The sequence below is a fragment of the Ostrea edulis genome, chromosome 1 (genome assembly GCF_947568905.1).
Source record: "Ostrea edulis chromosome 1, xbOstEdul1.1, whole genome shotgun sequence".
In the NCBI taxonomy this organism is placed as follows: Eukaryota; Metazoa; Mollusca; class Bivalvia; order Ostreida; family Ostreidae; genus Ostrea; species Ostrea edulis.
In genome coordinates this window covers 102,742,291-102,762,575 of record NC_079164.1, presented here as the reverse complement: position 1 = coordinate 102,762,575, position 20,285 = coordinate 102,742,291, and the positions used below count along the sequence as shown (strand labels likewise).

At 33.3% G+C, this 20,285-nt stretch overlaps 2 protein-coding genes across 2 annotated transcripts; one reads left to right on the top strand and one right to left on the bottom strand.

Annotated features, from left to right (window-relative positions):
• The first annotated feature begins 855 nt into the window (after window positions 1–855).
• On the top strand, window positions 856–10,249 carry LOC125668712 (UPF0489 protein C5orf22 homolog). The gene is made up of 7 exons (XM_048903067.2): window positions 856–1,060; window positions 5,463–5,608; window positions 5,773–5,922; window positions 8,181–8,991; window positions 9,154–9,257; window positions 9,359–9,574; window positions 9,845–10,249. Exons 1-7 carry the CDS (start codon window positions 992–994, stop codon window positions 9,957–9,959), a joined length of 1,611 nt encoding a protein of 536 aa, XP_048759024.2. The 5' UTR covers window positions 856–991; the 3' UTR covers window positions 9,960–10,249.
• Window position 10,250: 1 nt separating this feature from the next.
• On the bottom strand, window positions 10,251–20,153 carry LOC125668721 (cyclic nucleotide-binding domain-containing protein 1-like). Its single transcript, XM_048903078.2, has 14 exons — window positions 20,001–20,153; window positions 17,903–17,987; window positions 17,049–17,162; window positions 15,672–15,715; window positions 15,079–15,247; window positions 14,745–14,893; window positions 13,396–13,532; window positions 12,751–12,809; window positions 12,342–12,420; window positions 12,063–12,195; window positions 11,532–11,641; window positions 11,282–11,432; window positions 11,088–11,155; window positions 10,251–10,831 (listed from the first exon to the last, which is right to left on the bottom strand). The coding sequence occupies exons 1-14, from the start codon at window positions 20,071–20,073 to the stop codon at window positions 10,682–10,684; spliced, it is 1,521 nt and encodes a 506-aa protein (XP_048759035.2). The 5' UTR covers window positions 20,074–20,153; the 3' UTR covers window positions 10,251–10,681.
• Between the last annotated feature and the right edge of the window lie 132 nt (window positions 20,154–20,285).

Below are 20,285 nucleotides of genomic sequence, written 5' to 3'. Positions count from 1 at the left end.
CTTTGGCGCAGGGATATAGCAACTCGCTCATATTTCATATAATTTACGGTTTATAAGATATCCCTTAAAATATATGATATCTTTTAACCTATATAAGATATCTCATAAGCTTTATATGAAATCTTTTATATTAAACAAGATATCTTACAAAGTTTATGAGACATCTTACAAAAAAAATAGAAGAAACTTATACATGTACATTTATTTTTATAAGATATCTTATAAAACACACCTTATATGTTTTATAGGATTTCTCAAGTACACAAACTCTATATATAAAGATCTTGTACATTTTATGTAAGATATTTCATAAATTGATTTTTATAAGATATCTGATAAACTTTATGAGATACATGTATCTTATGATATATATACAAGATATTTAATACGTTTTATAAGATATATTATTATTATAAAAGTAAATTCATATGATACTTTATTAAGTCTGTAAGATATCTTATAAAGTTTATGAAATATCTTATAAGGTTATGAGATATGTTATATAGTATAGAATAAGATATCTATACTTTAAAAAGTATCATATGAATTTACTTTTATAATAATGATATATCTTATAAAATGTATATATACAGAAAAATATATAAGATATCTCATTCTACAAGATTAAGGATCTAAGATATCCCATAAACTTTAGAAAATATTTTATAAATTATAGGCCTAACTGGTTTGAAACCACAGGAAATAAAAATCACAGCATATTCGCTGTAACAGTATTTTACTGTATATTGTTTACATAATATATTGCTGTACATAACATGGTACCTCCACCAATATGTAAATCTATTGTGTGTGGGATTCTAGTTTATCAACTTTTATCGAGAACGAATTCATATTTCCGCGAGTTAACACAGTAAAACAATATGGCGGCCTCCATGGTTCGGAGAAACAGAATTTGATTTTATGAAATAGGTTTTTGGTTTATTGTACACAGTAACACTGCACAGTCTGACAATACAAATCAACTTTAGACATGGACACATCCAAAAAGCTGAAAAACTACAAACGTTTACCATTATACATTGTTGAGGATCACAATGAGGTAACGCGGTTTACTCTTAACTAGAATTTCCTCAAATGGAAAACGTGTATTGAAAATATATATTCTTTTAGTTTAATGGAAAATGTGTATTGAATATATATATTCTTTCAGTTACATACAATATGTTGCGTTAGAAATCGACAAACCTTCTTATAGAGTTTTTAAACATAGATAGTTTTTATTTGTTAAGTGCATATATTTTACAACTCAACTGTGTTGATTCGACATCAACCGCAATCTGAACACGGGGCACTGCCTGAGCAGCGAGCTAACTGTATGCCTGCCAATTTGCTGTTTTATTAAAAAAGAAAGATGTCATTCTCTATGAAAGTGTGCAGTGAATGTTATTGACAACTGACTACTAAAAGCTAGCTGACTGACAAGTGTGAAGTGCAACATATTAAGAATTAATTAAAGTTCAAGTGCAAATTAATGATCAAGGAAAATCTAGTGATTCCACATGAAGTTTTTCCAAAACTTCCGTTAAGTAACCTTTTAAAAGGTTCCCTGTTGCTTAACACTGTATTATCACAACCAGGTAATTATATTGCAGAGTATTTTGGTTCATCATTCAACAGGGGTTTAGTGATGCAACACACAGTGTTGAATGGCAATTGACACTTATAAATTTCTAATGTTGTAATACTGGTTTACATTCTGAATTGATTAAACATATAATACAGTAAGTCTTGTCATTGCAGGTACAAACAATGGCAGAGTTCTTGAAATTGCGTTTGAAGTGTCAGACATTTGGTCTGACACTGTTAACAATAGTGTCGACCCAAACAAAATTTTGTCGGCCCAGAAAAAAATACATCGCTTTTGTGGTTTTTATAAATTTTATTTATAATCAACTAATCATATTCAATCCCTATCTCAGCTATAAGTTCATAATTTTTCCTTTCATTCTCTTTCTCGTCTTCCCCACTTTGACTGAGTCACTTTCTTGCTCCACTTCTCTCTCTTCCTCCACTCCTCACTCTGATCACCCTCCACTTCTCTCTCTTCAGTTCCTTCACTTCTCTCTCTCTCTTCACTTCTCTCTCTCTATCCTGTCACCCCCTCTCAGCTTCTTCCTCTGCAATCTTTATAATTACTCTTTCTCTCACTTTGGCCCGGGTGTAGTTGGTCCTTTGACAGATGGTGTCACCTAGATAAAACCGCATCAAACAGTAGCCATGGTCCCCCAGCTTGCCAGACGGATTGAAACAACCAATTTCTTTTCTCCTAGTAGTACTGAAACGCTGGAAGGAACATTTTGAAGAAGTATTTAATATGAAAGACCCAGAGAACGAGGCAATAATATTACCACCAAGTATAGAAGAGGTAAAAAAGGCAATCACCAAACTTAAAAATGGAAAAGCTGCAGGCATTGATCAGATACATGCAGAGCTCCTCAAGGCCGAAGAATACTGGACACCTACAATTTTGACAAATATCCTACAGAAGATCTGGGAATCAGAAGAAACACCATCCTTCTGGAAAACTGGCCTTATAGTTAAATTACCAAAGAAAGGAGACCTCTCAAATTGTAACAACTATAGAGGAATAATGTTGCTTTCCGTTACCATGAAGGTTCTAAGCAGAGTGATACTGGACAGAATTGCAGAAGTAACAGATCCCTTACTGTGTCAGAACAAGCAGGCTTTAGGAAAGGGAAGTCGTGCGCTGATCAGATATTCGCTCTCAGATAAATTCTAAAACAAAGCAATGAATGGAACTCCCCATTATACATCAATTTCATTGACTTCACCAAAGCTTTTGATAGTGTTAATCGCCTAGCCCTAGAAAGAATCCTTCGTCATTATGGAATCCCAGATAAAATCATCTCCATCATCAAGATGCAATACACTGAACTTAATGCCAGAGTTATCTGTGGATCAAGCCTATCAGAGGAGTTTAAATTGACGACAGGAGTGAAACAGGGATGTCTGCTCTCTCCTCTTCTCTTTACCTTCTGCATCGACTGGATTATGCGAAAAACAACTAGAAGCAAACGAACAGGGATTACTTGGGGTATGACAGAAGTACTTGAAGACCTTGATTTTGCGGACGATATTGCACTGTTATCTCACCGTCATCGAGACATGCAAGAAAAAAACCCACCCAGCTCGCAAAAACAGCTGAAACAATTGGCCTTCATATAAACACCTCCAAAACTAAGATCATGAAGGTCAATACCATATCAGAGGAACCTATCTCCTTAAATGGCACAAACATCGAAGATGTCACCAACTTCCCATACCTAGGAAGTAAGATCACCACTGATGGGGATTCAGAGGCAGATGTACAAGCTCGCATTTCTAAAGCCACAGGAGCGTATTCTGCTCTGCGGAACATCTGGAGGTCAACAAAGTTTAGCACCAACACCAAAATTAAGATCTTCAAAAGCAACGTGCTTGGGGTCCTACTATATGGTGCTGAATCTTGGAAAGTAACCAAGTCTATTTCAAACAAGCTGGATGTATTTCAGACCCGATGTCTCCGCAGAATATTGCGCATCTTCTGCTTCTTCCTCTGCAATCTTTATAATTACTCTTTCTCTCACTGTGGCCCGGATGTAGTTGGTCCTTCGACAGATGGTGTCACCTAGATAAAACCGCATCAAACAGTAGCCATGGTCTCCCAGCTTGCCAGACGGATTGAAACAACCAATTTCTTTTCTCCTAGTAGTTCTTCACAACAGATTCCCCACGTTTACGTTTCAATGCCTTGCCAGGTTTAGCATCGGTTTAAAATTTTTCCCTGTAAAAACAGACTTCAATCCTGATCTTTTATCGGCCATTAGGACCGACATTTAAGTAACTTGTGTCGGACATTTACTACTTTTATCAGATAATCTGACATTACCGACACTTATCAAGAACTCTGCAATGGTAAATATATTATGAGGTCAGGCTCACAATGATGTGACTAATGCCAGTAAATACACTAAAATAAAAAAAAAAATAAAAAATAATAATACCTGTGAAATTTTCTTTAAACCTTAATTAAGTGGGGTATACATGTATATATGTGATTTTACTTGAGTATTGATTAATCAAACATGATTAATGAGTATGCACTAACTCCAGTAATGTATATGTAAATTTGTATTACACAGTATATATAGGCATTTTACTTGTATCTTCTGATCTCATTGAAATTTCCAGTGATTTATCAAAGTTTTCTGGAACTCAAAACCAAGACTCATTTTAAAAAGATACTACATAGAAACCTGGTCATTGCATATGTATATCCAAGAGTGCACAATCTTTGTTTTGATGTCATAGTGTACATCATGGGGAATTCATGGATATGCTGAGCATTTTGGATTTGTTTAATATTATTGTTATGTTAAATTACCATAAAGTATGCATTGTACTGTAATTTGGATCATGAAACAGCATATATGTATGTCGATCAGTACATCATTTAGGTTTCGCATATAATGCTATAAATCTAGCAAAAATGACACTTCGTATATCCATTCATTCACTTCATAAATTATGTCACTATGGAAATGTCAATATTTTATTTTAGACTTTTAAGTTTCAACTTATGCAACATTTATACCTCCTATGGGAGACCAGTTCACATACACAGGGATAGACATTAATTTTTCATCTCACTTGCCCTTTGGGCAAGTAAACTCGGAAGTTTTACTTGTCCGAGTGAAAAACTTAGTTGTCCGAAATATTTTAGACTCTAAGAAGCCTGTCAACCAGTAATTCTAATTATCTTAATTATCTCTCTCTGTCAATTGTCAACTGGTGATGCAGTACAATCTACTAAAATGGGCCTAACCGCCTTTGCTATAATCTGACGATTCAGTAAAGAAAACAACTCTATATGAAGTTGAGTTTTACTTTCTAATATTTTATATTCATCAAGCTTAACACAATATTATAATAATCACATTTTTTACTAAAAATATCACTTGCACCATCGGGCAAGTGTTTTGAGTTTCACTTGTCCGAACTGGGTTTTCACTTGCCTCGGGCAATCAGACAACCGTTAATGTCGATCCCTGATACATGTACAGTACATGAGAAAATTGTAGTTTTGCATCTGTTAAACTAGGTTTATCAATTACAATGCAAGAAATATGGTTTACAAGGCATAAACTATCGCTGTTTTCATCAGTGACGTTATGTTTGATGTAAACTATGATTAAGGAATCAAAAAAGTTAAACTAGGTTTATCAAACATTGAAAACATGTTCAGAATAGTTTTTACAGTTATAAGCTACAAGTAACAGTTATTTACTGAAGTAGTTTAGAGTCACATGATGTTAACTGACAAGCACTAAATCATCTCAATCCAATTTTCTACAGATACAATTTTAATGACTTCATAAGTTCATTTCTAAATTTAAAGATACATATTTTTTTAAATATAAATTATATGTTTCTTTACATAGGTCCTCCCATACGTTCACCGAGCCATTGGAAGTCACCACCTGCCATTTTCTAACCTGTTATTTGTGCATTTTGATTCCCACCCAGACATGCTCATACCAAAAGATATGCCTGCAGATGAGGTTTTCAATAAGGAAGCACTTTATGAGTAAATACTTCTGATTTGCATTATGAATTTGAAAGAGAAAAAAAAATCAAAGAATGTTAATTTATACATGTATTGCTATGAAGAATTTTTTCTACACATTTATAAATGTTTCTTTGATGAATATCATCTGAAGATTTAACTTACGGAGAAAAAAATATTTTCAGAGGCATCAGCATAGAAAACTGGATCATGCCATTGGTTTATGCTGGTCATGTCAGTGTGATCCTGTGGGTCAAACCTCCATGGTGCACACAGATAGCAGATAAAAACATCCAGTTTTATGTTGGCAAATGTGCCACAACAGGCACAATAAGGTACGTGTATAGTCCCAGCCGGACACAACCTAACACCTTAACAGGCACAATAAAGTACATGTACAGTCCTAGCCGGACACAGCCTAACACCTTAACAGGCACAATAAAGTACATGTACAGTCCTAGCCGGACACAGCCTAACACCTTAACAGACACAATAAGATATGTATACAGTCCCAGCCGGACACAACTTAACACCTTAACAGACACAATAAGATATGTGTACAGTCCCAGCCGGACACAACTTAACACCTTAACAGACACAATAAGATATGTGTACAGTCCCAGCCGGACACAACTTAACACCTTAACAGACACAGACACAATATGGTATGTGTACAGTCCCAGCCGGACACAGCCTAACACCTTAACAGACACAATAAGATATGTGTACAGTCCCAGCCGGACACAACTTAACACCTTAACAGACACAGACACAATATGGTATGTGTACAGTCCCAGCCGGACACAGCCTAACACCTTAACAGACACAATAAGATATGTGTACAGTCCCAGCCGGACACAACCTAACACCTTAACAGACACAGTAAGGTATGTGTACAGTCTTAGTCAGACACAACCTAACACCTTAACAGACACAATAAGATATGTGTACAGTCTTAGTCAGACACAACCTAACACCTTAACAGACACAATAAGATATGTGTACAGTCTTAGCCAGACACAACCTAACACCTTAACAGACACAGACACAATAAGATATGTGTACAGTCTTAGTCAGACACAACCTAACACCTTAACAGACACAATAAGATATGTGTACAGTCTTAGTCAGACACAACCTTACACCTTAAAAGACACAATAAGGTATGTGTACAGTCTTAGTTACATGTAACAGACACAGAAAATTTGGGACTACCTTGTACATATTTTTTAAGAAGTCCCAGATGAAAATCCACTCGATATTTTTTTTGTAATCCTGCTTACAAACAATTACACAACACATACTAAAGAAATCTATTTTCCTGGCAGAGGTAAACATTTTTTTTTTTTTAGAATTGAACAGTGCATACACGTACGATATATCATAAAGTAAGGTGAGGCAGTTGACGCATTAAAAACTGTAAAGGTAAATCCACCCCTCTACAATTATAGGTCGATTGTTGATTCTTCAAATGATATATCTTAGTAACAAATAAAAATTATATAATTTTAAAGTATGTTGTGGTGTCAATAATTTTTTTATCAATTAGCACATATATACTGTACCTGTTATCAACATCAGAAAATTGCAATTTTTCTTTAACAGTATTATCAAAATTTCACAAAAACTGGTTATAAAGATATAATTGTATTCATAACAATTTCATGAAACTGTCTCTTTAAAAAATATACAAAATGTTTGTGGAAAAAAAAAGAAATGTATCGCATAATGGACTTGATAAATAATTTAATGAAAATAGAATTATTGCCCTTGGATGCAATAATTTGAAACATATAATTGATTATTCATATATCACTCAGACATTTGAAATATTTTTTGGTTAACAAGATTTTTTACAATAACTATTGAAAAAGACTCCCACAAAATTTATGTTCCTGTCATGCATAAATCTTATCAAATCATTGACTTTGCAAAATCTTATGATGCCACAGGAGGGTGGAACTACGTTAAGGGGTTTATAAAAGAGTGTAAAGTGACTCAGCTTACTTTATATTGTATGAAATGAGTAGAATCCTTGTAACTCAATTTAATAGAATGCATGTAACTTGATGAAAGATTTAAAAAATATTGATTTAAATTCATATGGCACAAAACAATGTTGTTTTAGCAAAATATGGAAACAGGAGACATACAGATTTAGATATCATTTCTAGGAAGTTATATCTAAGTTAATGGCAATTTAATTTATACAAAAATTCATATTTTACAAAAATGGTGTAGCGAAAAATTTGATACCCATTAGAACAGATGAAACTTTATCTTTCCTGAACTTTCTATCTTTCTCTCTCTCTCTCTCACATATAAAAGACCTGTCTGTATTCCTACATGATCCTTGGTATGCATATATTGAAAATGTATTATGATATATACAGATTGTTTACAAAAATAAAAAGATTATAAAAAAAAATAATTTATACAATGTTGTTCAAGTCAAATAAACCAGTCAAACTGCATTTTACAAGTGAAGATACATGTAATCATATCGATGTAGTGAAGATACATGTAATCATATCAATGTAGTTTTAAAAATATTGCTGCTCCGCCTGCTTAGCAAATTGATTTTTTTTTTCAGGTGCAGTTGTAAGGAATCATATTTTGTGAGTGAGACTCTGTACCGACCAGAATCTGAGCTGACAAACAAGAAACTTGTCCAACTGATTGTGTTTACTCTAAAACCAAGTGGCTGGAAGGAAATGTCAGACTCCTGCAAATCTGCTGAACAGAAACAGAAAGGAAAAGATGGAAGTGAAGTTATAGAAATAGAGGGTAAAAATAGAAACATATGTCAAAACAACAAAACAAGTACTGATAGTAGTTCATGTGTACTGGGACCACACTCCTGCTCTGCTGTCCATGAAAACTTGAACAGGGACTGTGAGCAGCAGAATGAAAACTTAAGGGGGACTAATGATGGTGAATTTCACTGTGGAAGTTTAGTTCAAGCAGAGATAGAGAAAACTTGCTGTGATGGTGGAAATTCCGACAAATTATCTGTTTCTGGTAGCACCGTCACTAATGCTGAACACAGAATAACAAATGAAGGGAGGCACACTAGTGAAGCCGAACACAGAATAACAAATGAAGGGAGGCACACTAGTGAAACACAGAGAGACTATGGTGACAGTGCGGGTACCAGCAAGTCCTTGTCGTCTTGTGGTAGTGGCACATCCACTTCCAGTAACTCTGCAGGTGACAAATTCAGGGACTCGTTGACAAATATCAGTGAGTTATTGCAGGAATTCTCAGACAAAACTGTGATACTGGATATCGATTTAGATTTTTATTCTACAAAGAACCCTTTTCTTGAAGTTTATACACCCTCACAATACCAGATTCTGCAAGAGCTTTACTGCTTTCAGGCACCGTCAAGTAATTCTGATGAGGTTTGTAATAATGTACAGATATACAAGGGCATTGTTTCACTTTTAGAAGAATAGACACTGTCAAATCAAATAAAAAGAATGAAATGCTTATATCTGTCCCTCTGGAATTTACAACACTTGCGTTTTTTAACTGTGTGAGATGTATTTGTATAATTTTGCTAGGATGTCGAGGAATGTGTGTTAAAAAGAGAAGAGGAGTTGAATCGTTTAAAGGAAGAGCTTTTGAAGTTCACCCAGTGCTCAGAACCTAAACTTAATCATTCTAAGTAAGACATTTATTCTTTGTATTTCTGAAATAATTTCATCTCAGAATACCTGTAATATACTGTAATGCAAAATTAATTCTTTCATGTTTTCTTCATTAAAGGAGTAATCAAATAAAAGCGTTAGTGGAGGACTTGAAATCTTCTCGAACGAATGACGATCCAGTGAACTTTGACCTTCTGCATGAGGCAGGGTGTACCTGTGATGATACCGAACTCCCCCACCATGTCAGCAGTCAGGAGGAGATAACTCTGTTGGTAGATGCTACTCAGGACTTCTTGTGTCACCTCAAACGACCAACTATAATTACTATGGCTAGGTAAAATCAAGATCTCTATGTCATTTTGAATGAGATAAAGAAATTGCTGGAATACTCAAGCATGGACCTTTTGTATCCAACAACTAGTTTTTCAATTGTGTTCTTTTATCAACATTTTTAAATACACAAGAAATTCCATCTAACTGAATTGTTCGTGTATTCATTGAGCATTGTCAAATTCTTAATTTATATCATTTTGCATGATGTCCTCACCTGGTATAGACATTTAGCCTCATGTTTATATTTCATTCTGCCTTTTGCCTTTGACAGATCCAGCGAAGACGACTACTGCCCTCCAGACCAAGTAGATCACATCATGTTCAGTGTATTAGAAATTTTACAAGACTTGTACTTGGAGGTAGAAGTTAGTACTGACTATGAGTGATCAGAGAAAATTGCTAATTATTAATAAGTAGCATCTGAAGTGATTAACAGCATACCTCTAGATTGTTAGGGGTCTCAAGTACAACTCGAAGTTTGATGGAATTGAAAAGAAGTTGGAGAAACTACATTACAAGTCAATCTGTTATTGAATTTAGGTTACAATTTTGTGGTTTTGTTATTCTTTTAAAATAAAATTACCAATAGAGGCATAATGATTATCAGGAACTAAGGAAGTTCTTGAATGAGTTATGCCCCTTTAAAATACAATACACAATAAAGCATAAAAATGCAGCAATGTGTTATTCTTTTTATTTTGACAGATTTTTTTTTACACGAACATGTATATCATAGTTAAATCATATATTCAAAAGATATTACCGTAAAAATCAGAAATATGTGTACTACACAACATTAAGTACAATCCAATTACCATAAAAAACACCTGGTTTTTAAAATGATTAATTCAGCTGTGTAGAGGGATACACGATAATATATACATACATGTATATGAACATCTCCAGGCCTATTACCTTTCAAGGATATATATATATATATATATATATATATATATATATATATATTGTTTATGACCTGAGACACAAAAACAAAATTATTATTAAAAAGGTCCACAGGAGCACAATAGTTTGTTGAGACTACATAATTTCATCCGCTACATGATCGGTTTCTAATCCGATATTTTGGCACATAGAGCTGATACAAAGGTCACATTTTCTCTTTGCCTGTGGACATTGACCACTTGCCATACCCTGGTCTTATTCCCCTGGAGTTAATGACGTCCATTACTACACCTCGTTTAAACTGGGACCATTCACTCTTCAATTTCTGGTTCATATATTCCTCCTGAATGTCACTCTGCAAAAGATATATTTTATAATGTAAGGAAACTATATATCAAATATGAAACAAAAGAATTTACTCTGGTAATTAGAAAATAAAGAGAAATCTATTACTGATATTGAATTAAAATGTAGCAGTCAGCCAGGTTTGATTGCCGGTGGCGAGATAGCTCAGTAGAGCACCTGACTAGAGATTCAGGAGGCCCGGGTTCAAATCCCGGTCGGGTCCATTGCATTTTCTCCCTCCCTGTTACAAAAATAAAACTGCATACCTTTTTTAGATTACCAAATGTAGGTTCTGCAGACTGTTGAAATAATTTTTTTGTATCGTCATCCAATTCTGTGAACAACAATTATTATATATAAACATCAGTGGAAAGGGAAATAACTTTAGAACATTGACATATGGAAGTCAGTTATCTGCAGTGATACACGAAACTGATGAAATAAAAGTAAGATATAACACCTGTAATCCTTTCTTTCCGGATGATGCCTAATTCTACATTTTTGTCTGTTAGGATTGTGCAGTCTATTGGCTCATCTAACAGTACACTCAGTTCCGAGAAAGACTGGGACTCCTTTAACTTTCCTACAACAACCTGCTTTGTTTTCTTTTCCTGAAGAACAAATTGATTACACTGTTATCAAGAGCTACTGATTAGATAATCAAAGGCAAGTAAATGATGCTAGTAGTTCAGAGCAGACACCAAATTTACCCTTTTCCCATTTGTGTGGGTGTGCATGACTTCCACTTGTTTGAGAACATGGCAGACTCCTGACTTGATGAAGCCAATATAAGGTGCTTTATATTTCTCACTGACTAGTACTGTAAGCAAAGAAATATGATATTCAGAACAAAGTCAATCAATCAAACTACATGTTACTTTCACATTAGTACCTGTGTATCCAACTTTTCTTTAGAAAATGCTATCAACAGTAACTGTGAAGACAGAAAATATGGAAAGTAGATCGAGAAATTCACTGGTCATACTGTTGCTACTTAATGTTCTAAAATAAAAACTGGGAGGGGGAGGGCTGTGGTTGGAGGATGGTCTTGTTTTGCCTGCCTTTTTGTCTTCATTTTTGTGATCAAAACTTTTGAGCTTCTTAAGTTACATAGACATAACATGTATTATAAAGGAAAATGTCAAAGTTTAAGATTGTGTATGACAGTGTCAAAGGTACAACTAGATATCGATATCAAATATCATGATACAATTTACTGTATTTTAGTGTAATGTACTCACATGAATTTGGAGGAGCACTCATCCACTCTATAAGCTCTGCTACTTTAAGCACCGGTTGTTTTGGCCAAAGTTGGTACTGACCACAAGAAAGTAATAAGTTAACCTTTTCTGTGTGTTCTCGTTGTTTAATTTGCTGAAATATTTAATGAATGTAAATTTTAGATTGCAAATACACATATACATAGTGCAGAAGTTCATTTTGATATGGTTAATAAAATATGTACTGCCAAAGATTGTTTTCAGTTTTCAAGGGATGTTTAGTACATCAAATATTCATACCTCTATCACTCGCATATAGTCGGTAGAGGAGATTTTCAGGAATTCACAATTTGGCTGAACAGTAACCACACTAAATATTCTGAAATTTAAATACAGCAGAAAATAAATAGCACAAATAGATGCATTCAACTCTAGTACATGTACATATGGGAATAAGCTTCTAATTCTTATGTGTATTTTTTTGTGTAAATATAAATCATATGAAGTATGATATATGAAATGTATGGACATTGGACTAGAAACTGGAATCTCTGAAATGAAAGAAATCATAACTTGATAACAAATATAAGTTGATATTTGTTATAACATGTTCTTTTGACCATTTACAATAGACAGATTTTGCCCCAAATGAAATAAGTTGTAGCCAAGGTAAGTTTGGTTGATTGTGAGAAATACAGCTATAACTTACTTGGAACCTTGCTCTCTTTTGACTTTTGTGAGGGTACCAAAACAGTCACCAGCAACCAACTGAAGAAAAAAGTAATGTACCAATTTGATCTATTTTGTAACAAACTATGGAAGTGGATCATAATTAGACTGAATTTCACCAATATTCCATGTAATGTCCATAAATTTTTAAACTCTTATTCTGTAGACACTTTTATAACCCAGGAATCAAAGATGGGGAAGATAGATTTTGTCCTATTTGTCTCGATCTTTCATTTGTCTACAGCTAAAACTTTATCTTTACTTGTAACATAGAAGGACTCCGATACATGTTGGGTGTAATTCTTGTGATGTAAGGCCTTTCAGACGGTACTGGCGGAGATATCAAAGGGACATAACTGTATACAGGGAAATATTCGCCCCCATTTTATTTTCACCCTTTTTGTCAGTGGGGAAATTGTTTTTTCTTCCCCTCATATCTCTCTTTCACACAAATGGGTCTGGGCGAATTTAAAACAGAGCAAAACTGTCAACAATTAAGTGTAGAAAGGCGAAAATAACGCGGGGCAAAAAATAACCTCGTATACAGTATGTGTTTCACAAATGGACCTTCCTTATGTGTGAACTTAACACGTACATACATGTAATTGCTGTTAAAAGTTTCTACCTCCTTCTGAGTTTCCTCTGGCACCAATGGTGTGACGCTTCGAGATTCAGGAACTTCGTTGCTCTCATTTAGATATGGATTTGTAATGGGTTTTACAGCTCCTCGTAACACCATGTGTAAACCAGCTTTTCCAAACACTGAAAGTTTAACCCCCAAGTATGTATATATGTATTTACAAAACAAGGAAAGAACAGCTACATGAAAATCAAAACATTTTATCCGTAGATTTAAAAAATATTAAGAGAACATTTTCAATTTTCAAAAATATTTTTTTGGGTTAAAATTAGAAAGTTTATATCTGAATCTTTTAGGCATGTTTTATTAGATATTCATATCATGCACCAAATCACAGAGAAATTTGGACTCAAGAATCTCTTATTTGCAAACAAAACACCTTTTTTATCATTCCGAAAAAATCACCAAAAATTCATATAGAATAATTGAGAGCTTGTATCATTCTTTCAATGGTGAAATCATACTTCATAACAGGTGTTTTAACGAGCCATTAAATAAAATTTTAGTGTAATGAACTACCTTATGCTCCTGGAATCGAAGATTCAGGTCTGAGGGGCATATAGTTTTTGGCATGTCTGTCTGGCAAAAAACTTTAACCTTGGTCATATCTTTTACACCATAAGTGGTAGACCTTTCATATTTGGTATGTGTATTTCTTGTGGCCAGACATTTCATTGACACCAAAATCTTTGATCCAGTGACATTACATGTAACATTGACCTTTGACCTACTTTTAGAAAATTTGAATATCAGCCATATCTTTCAAATCGTAAGAGGTAGCTGTTTTTATATTAAGCATGTGCATTTCTTGTGAGATGACCTTTCCAATGATACAAGATTTGTTGACCTTGTGACCTTGACATTGGGCCAGTTTTATATTTTTACAACATAAGAGGTACAGCTTTCATATTTGGGATGTGTATTCCTTGTGGGAAGATCTTTCCATTGGTACCAAAATATTGGACCTGGTGACTTTTACATTGACCATTGACCTACTTTTGGAAAATTCTAATATAAGCCATATCTTTTAAACCGTAAAGCATTGCTTTCATATCTGGCATATGCATTTCTTGTGAGAAGATCTTTCCTTTGGTACCAAATTTGTTGACCTTGTGACCTTGAAATTGACCTCTTACCTCCTTTAAAAAATATTTACTAAAATGAGTTTCACTTTGTGTAATTTGGGGGCATCGGTGTTTCACAAACACATATGGTTAAAATTTAATTTTATAATCTTATTTGATTTCATCAAATATATGAATAAAATATTTGAATATTTCCAAAATTGTTAAATTAAATCTTAATGCTACTAGAACACTTTGTTTTATTCCTACCAGTAAATCCTGGTTCTTTCCATTGTTCCAAAACACCAACAACACATAGTTCCCTAAGGACTTTAGAGGGAACCTTGTTTTTGAAGAAATCAAAAGTTTGCAGAATGGAAAATATCTTCTCTATTTCTGGCAGTGATCTTTCAAATGGTCTGACAATTAAAAAAATAGTTTCTTTTATGACAGATACACAAACTTATATGTTAAATGCTTCAATTTTACACTTAAAGTATCAAAAGTCATGTAAGATTCTTCCATATTGTATATAGACTAATCTCTTGTCTTTATTATCTATAGTAGAATACATGCAGGATTATAATTCATGGTATTGACATACAGCTTTCTCAGCAGCTTCCTGAGTGTCCGTAAGTTGTCCAATCTAACGTGTTCAGGGTCCTCGCTCTTCCTTTGTTTGTGGAGCAGAGGCATATAATCTCGGATATCATGGGTTACTGTATCAATGGGAAATTCCTTGCCTTTTGGTTTCACAACCTCTGAGGTCTTGCCTGCAATGTTGAGACACTTTCAATACTGCACACTTGTAGCTACGTGTACGCTGATGTATTATCATTCCGAGAACAGAGGCATTTTGATCGAGTGTGTAAAGTTTTGGGTGAGGCTTCTCATAGATTTCAATTAATGAAACAGGTTTTACTTTTCTTCTCTGAGTCAGTGATCAATAACATTGAAAGAATGGCATAGCATGGTCATCCAAACTCACTTTTACTGAAAGCATGCATACGGCCAATCGGTGAGTGAAATTTGCATGCTCGATCAAGTGCCTTAAATTTGCATTAAAAAGCAACTTTTTAATTTTAGCCTAAGTAAATTCTTCAAGAGTGTTCATCATTTAAATAATTTCCAATTAATCACCGGTAATTCAAATGACAGTTTGATTATGAAGTTATTACATATATGCTATTTACATACCTGTTGCTCTGTTAGTTACACTGGCATTAGAAGACCTTTGTTCACTGTAAAATAAAGGGAAGCCACATAGCACTCACCTGAACAATCAAACTAGCATGAAGCATGCAGAATATATACTTATTTTAATGAAAACTTTTGAAAGCTTGAAATTTCATGTATCTTGCCAGGGATGGACCCTAATCTTTTGGTTGCAGTACATATTCTTCAGGACTAAGTGAAACAAATACATGTACTAGTCCATGGATCATAGGCTTGAGCTGAATGTTGTAACGCCCAAAGCCATATGGGAAGTCTGAATGCACCCCCAATACTTTTTTTTTCATAAATCAGATGCTCTGAAAGTGTATTTCCAGCCTTTCCCCACATGATTTTACACTTTTTATGCTGCCTAGAATACATCAACACTAACTCCAAACCAGAAATGGTTTAGAAACATATATGTCCCATGTGTGGCAAAATTGAAAAGAATCTACTTTAAATTTAGAATGCCTGTAAATGCTACAGTAAAAAAGAAGGCTTATCTACTAGTCATGGGCAACCACAGTATATACTTATTAGTTTGATCTCTATCAGCCAAGCAATTTTTTTCTATAGACAATAAGCAATATTTATTTTACATCCAGAGTGAATTGATTTATGACCATTTGAGGTACAAAATAAAAATGAGTCATAATACCAATAAAACATCTTGACTATTAAATGGGAGTCATCTACTCTTTAGGTGTATTAGTGTACCCAAGTTTGTCGTGTCTGTCCTGTGAAGGGTTCCCAAGATATTGAGCAGACAATATTTTCTTATGTCCAGAGTAGTATGACCTTGTGACCTCAAAATCACTAGAGGGTCATCTACTCTTGAAGGGAAATCAGTATAACAAGTTTGATGTCTGTCATTAGCAAAGGGTTTTTATTATATTGTGTGGAAAACAAAATTGGACTACTGATCAACATTTTTCAAAGGGGCATAAAAATACATTTTATATCATTTTATGATCAATTTCTTTTATCGTCAATCCCATTATAACCATAAGTCACTTGTTGATAGACATAATTTATGTTACTGTTAAGCTTGAAACTAAAGCTATCAGTGAATCAGTAAAAACACGATACCATAAGTTTTAAATGGAATATTACACAACTGAATTGACCAGCAATCTATTTAAAGGAAACATTAAATGTTGAACTCTTACATTCTCTAACTTTTACTAGTCCACCAGACCACCTAAAGCTAGCTAGTTTACAATCAACTAGTCCAGCAGTTTTTTCTCTAGACTCTCCACAGAAATATATAGCTAGCATTATTGTTCAACCTTGCTTGCCTTCACATTCATATTACATGTATTTGAGGGCTGCAGTGCCAGCCATTACAAACTTTATTACCTCCTTTTCTCTGAATGATTTGGGTAGCCAGATTTTTTGGGTGGCTTTGCGAATATTTGATCGTAATTCCTAATAAATTCATCATGGGCATCTTGAGTAGTCTCTGCTAGGTCCCTTAAAATGAAAAGTTGCATAGAATATTATAATGTAATAAATATCACAAATCTTTTCTTCCTAAAACCATTAACTTTTAAGATACATGTAACTCGATCCATACTCGCATTATATTATCTAATAAAAGTACAGGACATGCATTTATTTCCATTTATTAGAGTTAAAACCAATAAATTATCAAATAAAATATAGGTCATCACACTTTTTATGATGCGAGACATACATAAACAAAATCATTATACATGTATCAACATGAGATTTAAAATTGCATATTTCCTTAAACAGCATTGTTAGAATTTCACAAAAACTTAAGTTATAATATAGAATCCATAACAATTTCATGAATTGTTTCTTTTCAAAAATATACACAATGTCTGTGAAAAATGAAGGAGTGAAAAATGAAGGAAATCTATCGCATAATGGACTTGACAAAGAAATCAATGAAAACAGAGTTATTGCCCTTGGATTCAATATTTTGAAACATATCATTGATTTTTCATATATAACTTAAGAATTTTAAATATTTATTTCTAATAATAAAGATATTTCAAAATTAAAATAACTATTGGAAAATACTCCAACAAAATTTATATTCCTATTATGCATAAATTTATAAATAAATCATTGATTTTGCAAAATCTTATGATGTCACATGAGGATGGAATTTCTTTTAAATCAAATTTGATAGTGTTAATTACAATACAATGGCTTCTTTCATAATGTGGTTGTATTCTTATTACCTTCCTTTAAGTCCATCAATATTGCAGAGCATTCGGAGTTTTTCATAGTCAATTGTTGGTTGTGGAATATCATCAATCTTGGGTACTACAATTGAAACATGAAACTATTCAAACTACAATGTATTTCAGTGCTAATGACTTAATGATCATACTCATAAGGCCTGTAATGTTTTCACTTAATTTATTACCAATGAAAACAATTATAAATTATAGCATTATATATCTTTATCATTTCAAAATTCCATCGACCTTTAGAATTAGAAACTTAATTCACTTTCATTTTACTTGAAGTTAAATATTGTATAAAAATATCATATTATAAATGTTTTCGCGATTTATAGGATTTGGAAGGTTTGAATGTTAAAATGATTTAAATCAGTGTACGTGTGCATTTTGATCAAATTACTGCAGGTTTTGAGATAATATGAGGCCTAGAGGGAGTTTTAATTGTTAATCTCTGTTATGTATTCTCTGAAAAGTCCAACTGAAAATGGGGAAGTTACAACTCCTCAGCTTTAAACACAATTAACTGCAATGGATGCACATTATTACATGTTCAATACTTATTTCATTGGTCCAAACTTAAACATATAGTACTTAAACCTATCCAGTTGAAATTTTTTTGTCATATCTAAAATTTTGAAACTTGGTTTGGACTAAGGACAGATTAAGGATTGTTTTTATAAATCAAATCGTTCTAATTAATCTGTACCATTTTACTGTTTCTGTTTAATGCAATATATCATAAATATTTATACCCCTAGACATGAATTCCAATTTTATAATTTGTGATACTGATGTAAATTCATTGATTTGGTTGATATATTTTTTTCAAACAGAACAGCATTTCTTGAAAACATACATTAAATGATTCAAAATTTGGTAAGAAAATTCAGTTAAATCTACATTGTTATATCTTTATTGTTAGAAGACATGAATGTGTAAAATTAATGTAATGATTGATTCATTTTGTTTATGTTGTGTTGACATTTAATAGGCAAATTGAGTTAATGCAAATAAATTGTAAATCAATTTTAAGTGCAAAAAGGTCAAGTTTAACACACTGTAGCTCAGTAACAAGTACTATGACTCCAGTTTTTTATTTTATACAAATTAGTATACATCACACCAAATGAAGACTAATTAAGTAATGCATGATATTAAAGATAGCATAGTGCCACAAATGAGTCAACTTTTATTTATTTTACTATATAAGTCATTGAAGACAACTACTTTTCCAAATCATTTTTTACTTATCAACATTCAATTTATAGTAATTAACTTTTACACTATCAACAGCACAAATATCTGCAGTTTATGGTTTCTGTGTGCCCCCCCCCCCCCCCCCCCCCCTCCCCCAACAGCCATACACATATTACATTACTGTAAGAACACCACACTCAATGTTTTCATTAAAAGAATTATAAAAGGAAATTAATGGAATGCTAAAAGTCGATGTATATAGTTTCATTACATGTCAGGGCTTGAAGCTAACTTTTTATGTCACCAGTCCAGCTGGAATGATGGGGTATAATTTCAACCAGTCCGCAGAAGAATTTACCAGTCCAACAGAGTTTTCCAGAAATAATTAAACATATTTCGTTAATGTTATCAAAATGAAATTTAACTCAATATGCCTCAGACAATATTGTAACACTTAAATGTGGGATTTATATTTACGAATCAGATTCGTCTGATATCTTCAGATCGAAGCATGCCAAATGTGTGTATAAAATTTCAAAAGTATATTTTCCAAAATGATGCTTTAGAAAATTAACCAGTCCCATCGGACTGACAAAAACAAATGTCAGTCAGTCCGCCAGACTTTTAACCAGTCACAGACTGACGGGCATATGTTAATTTCGAGTCCTGCATGTAGTAATATTTCTGCAATTCTTGGTAAAAGTTTTTAAAAATCATGAACAAAATTGATGTCCAGATGTTTTGTAATCAATGTTTTAGATTTCATAAAAGTTAGAGCAAAAATGAGTTCAGAATGATTGTTCAAACAAATGATATTTTTCAATGGAATATATGGCGTAAAATGTGAAAGTTTACTCATTTATAACACTACGCTGAATTATGGTTTGATATTTACGCTTCAGTCTCTGTTTTTTATTGACTCCCCATTCCTGCCTTTGAAGATTGTGGTCTACTTTTACAAGAGCCATTACAACTTTAAACTTTCCTTGTGGCACCTGTTCTCATTATCTTTCCGCCATGTTGTTGACATTCAATATTGTCCCAGCAACAACTTTAGTTGCGTATAAAATAGAAAGAATTCTGATAAAAGTTAGATTTTCCCACCTCGATCCCATTGCATAATTTAAGTACTTTTAAAGATATATCATCTTTGCTTTTAAAACGATGAATTTTGAGAACA

Coding starts and splice junctions, on each gene's coding strand:
- LOC125668712 (XM_048903067.2), top strand. CDS start 992: ATGGACACATCCAAAAAGCTGAAAAACTACAAACGTTTACCATTATAC. Junction 8,992..9,153: donor CGTCAAGTAATTCTGATGAG/GTTTGTAATAAT, acceptor TAATTTTGCTAG/GATGTCGAGGAATGTGTGTT. Junction 9,258..9,358: donor CCTAAACTTAATCATTCTAA/GTAAGACATTTA, acceptor TCTTCATTAAAG/GAGTAATCAAATAAAAGCGT.
- LOC125668721 (XM_048903078.2), bottom strand. CDS start 20,073: ATGGCTCTTGTAAAAGTAGACCACAATCTTCAAAGGCAGGAATGGGGA. Junction 15,248..15,671: donor TGTAACTAACAGAGCAACAG/GTATGTAAATAG, acceptor TCAACATTGCAG/GCAAGACCTCAGAGGTTGTG. Junction 12,810..13,395: donor CAGAGGAAACTCAGAAGGAG/GTAGAAACTTTT, acceptor TTTTTTCTTCAG/TTGGTTGCTGGTGACTGTTT.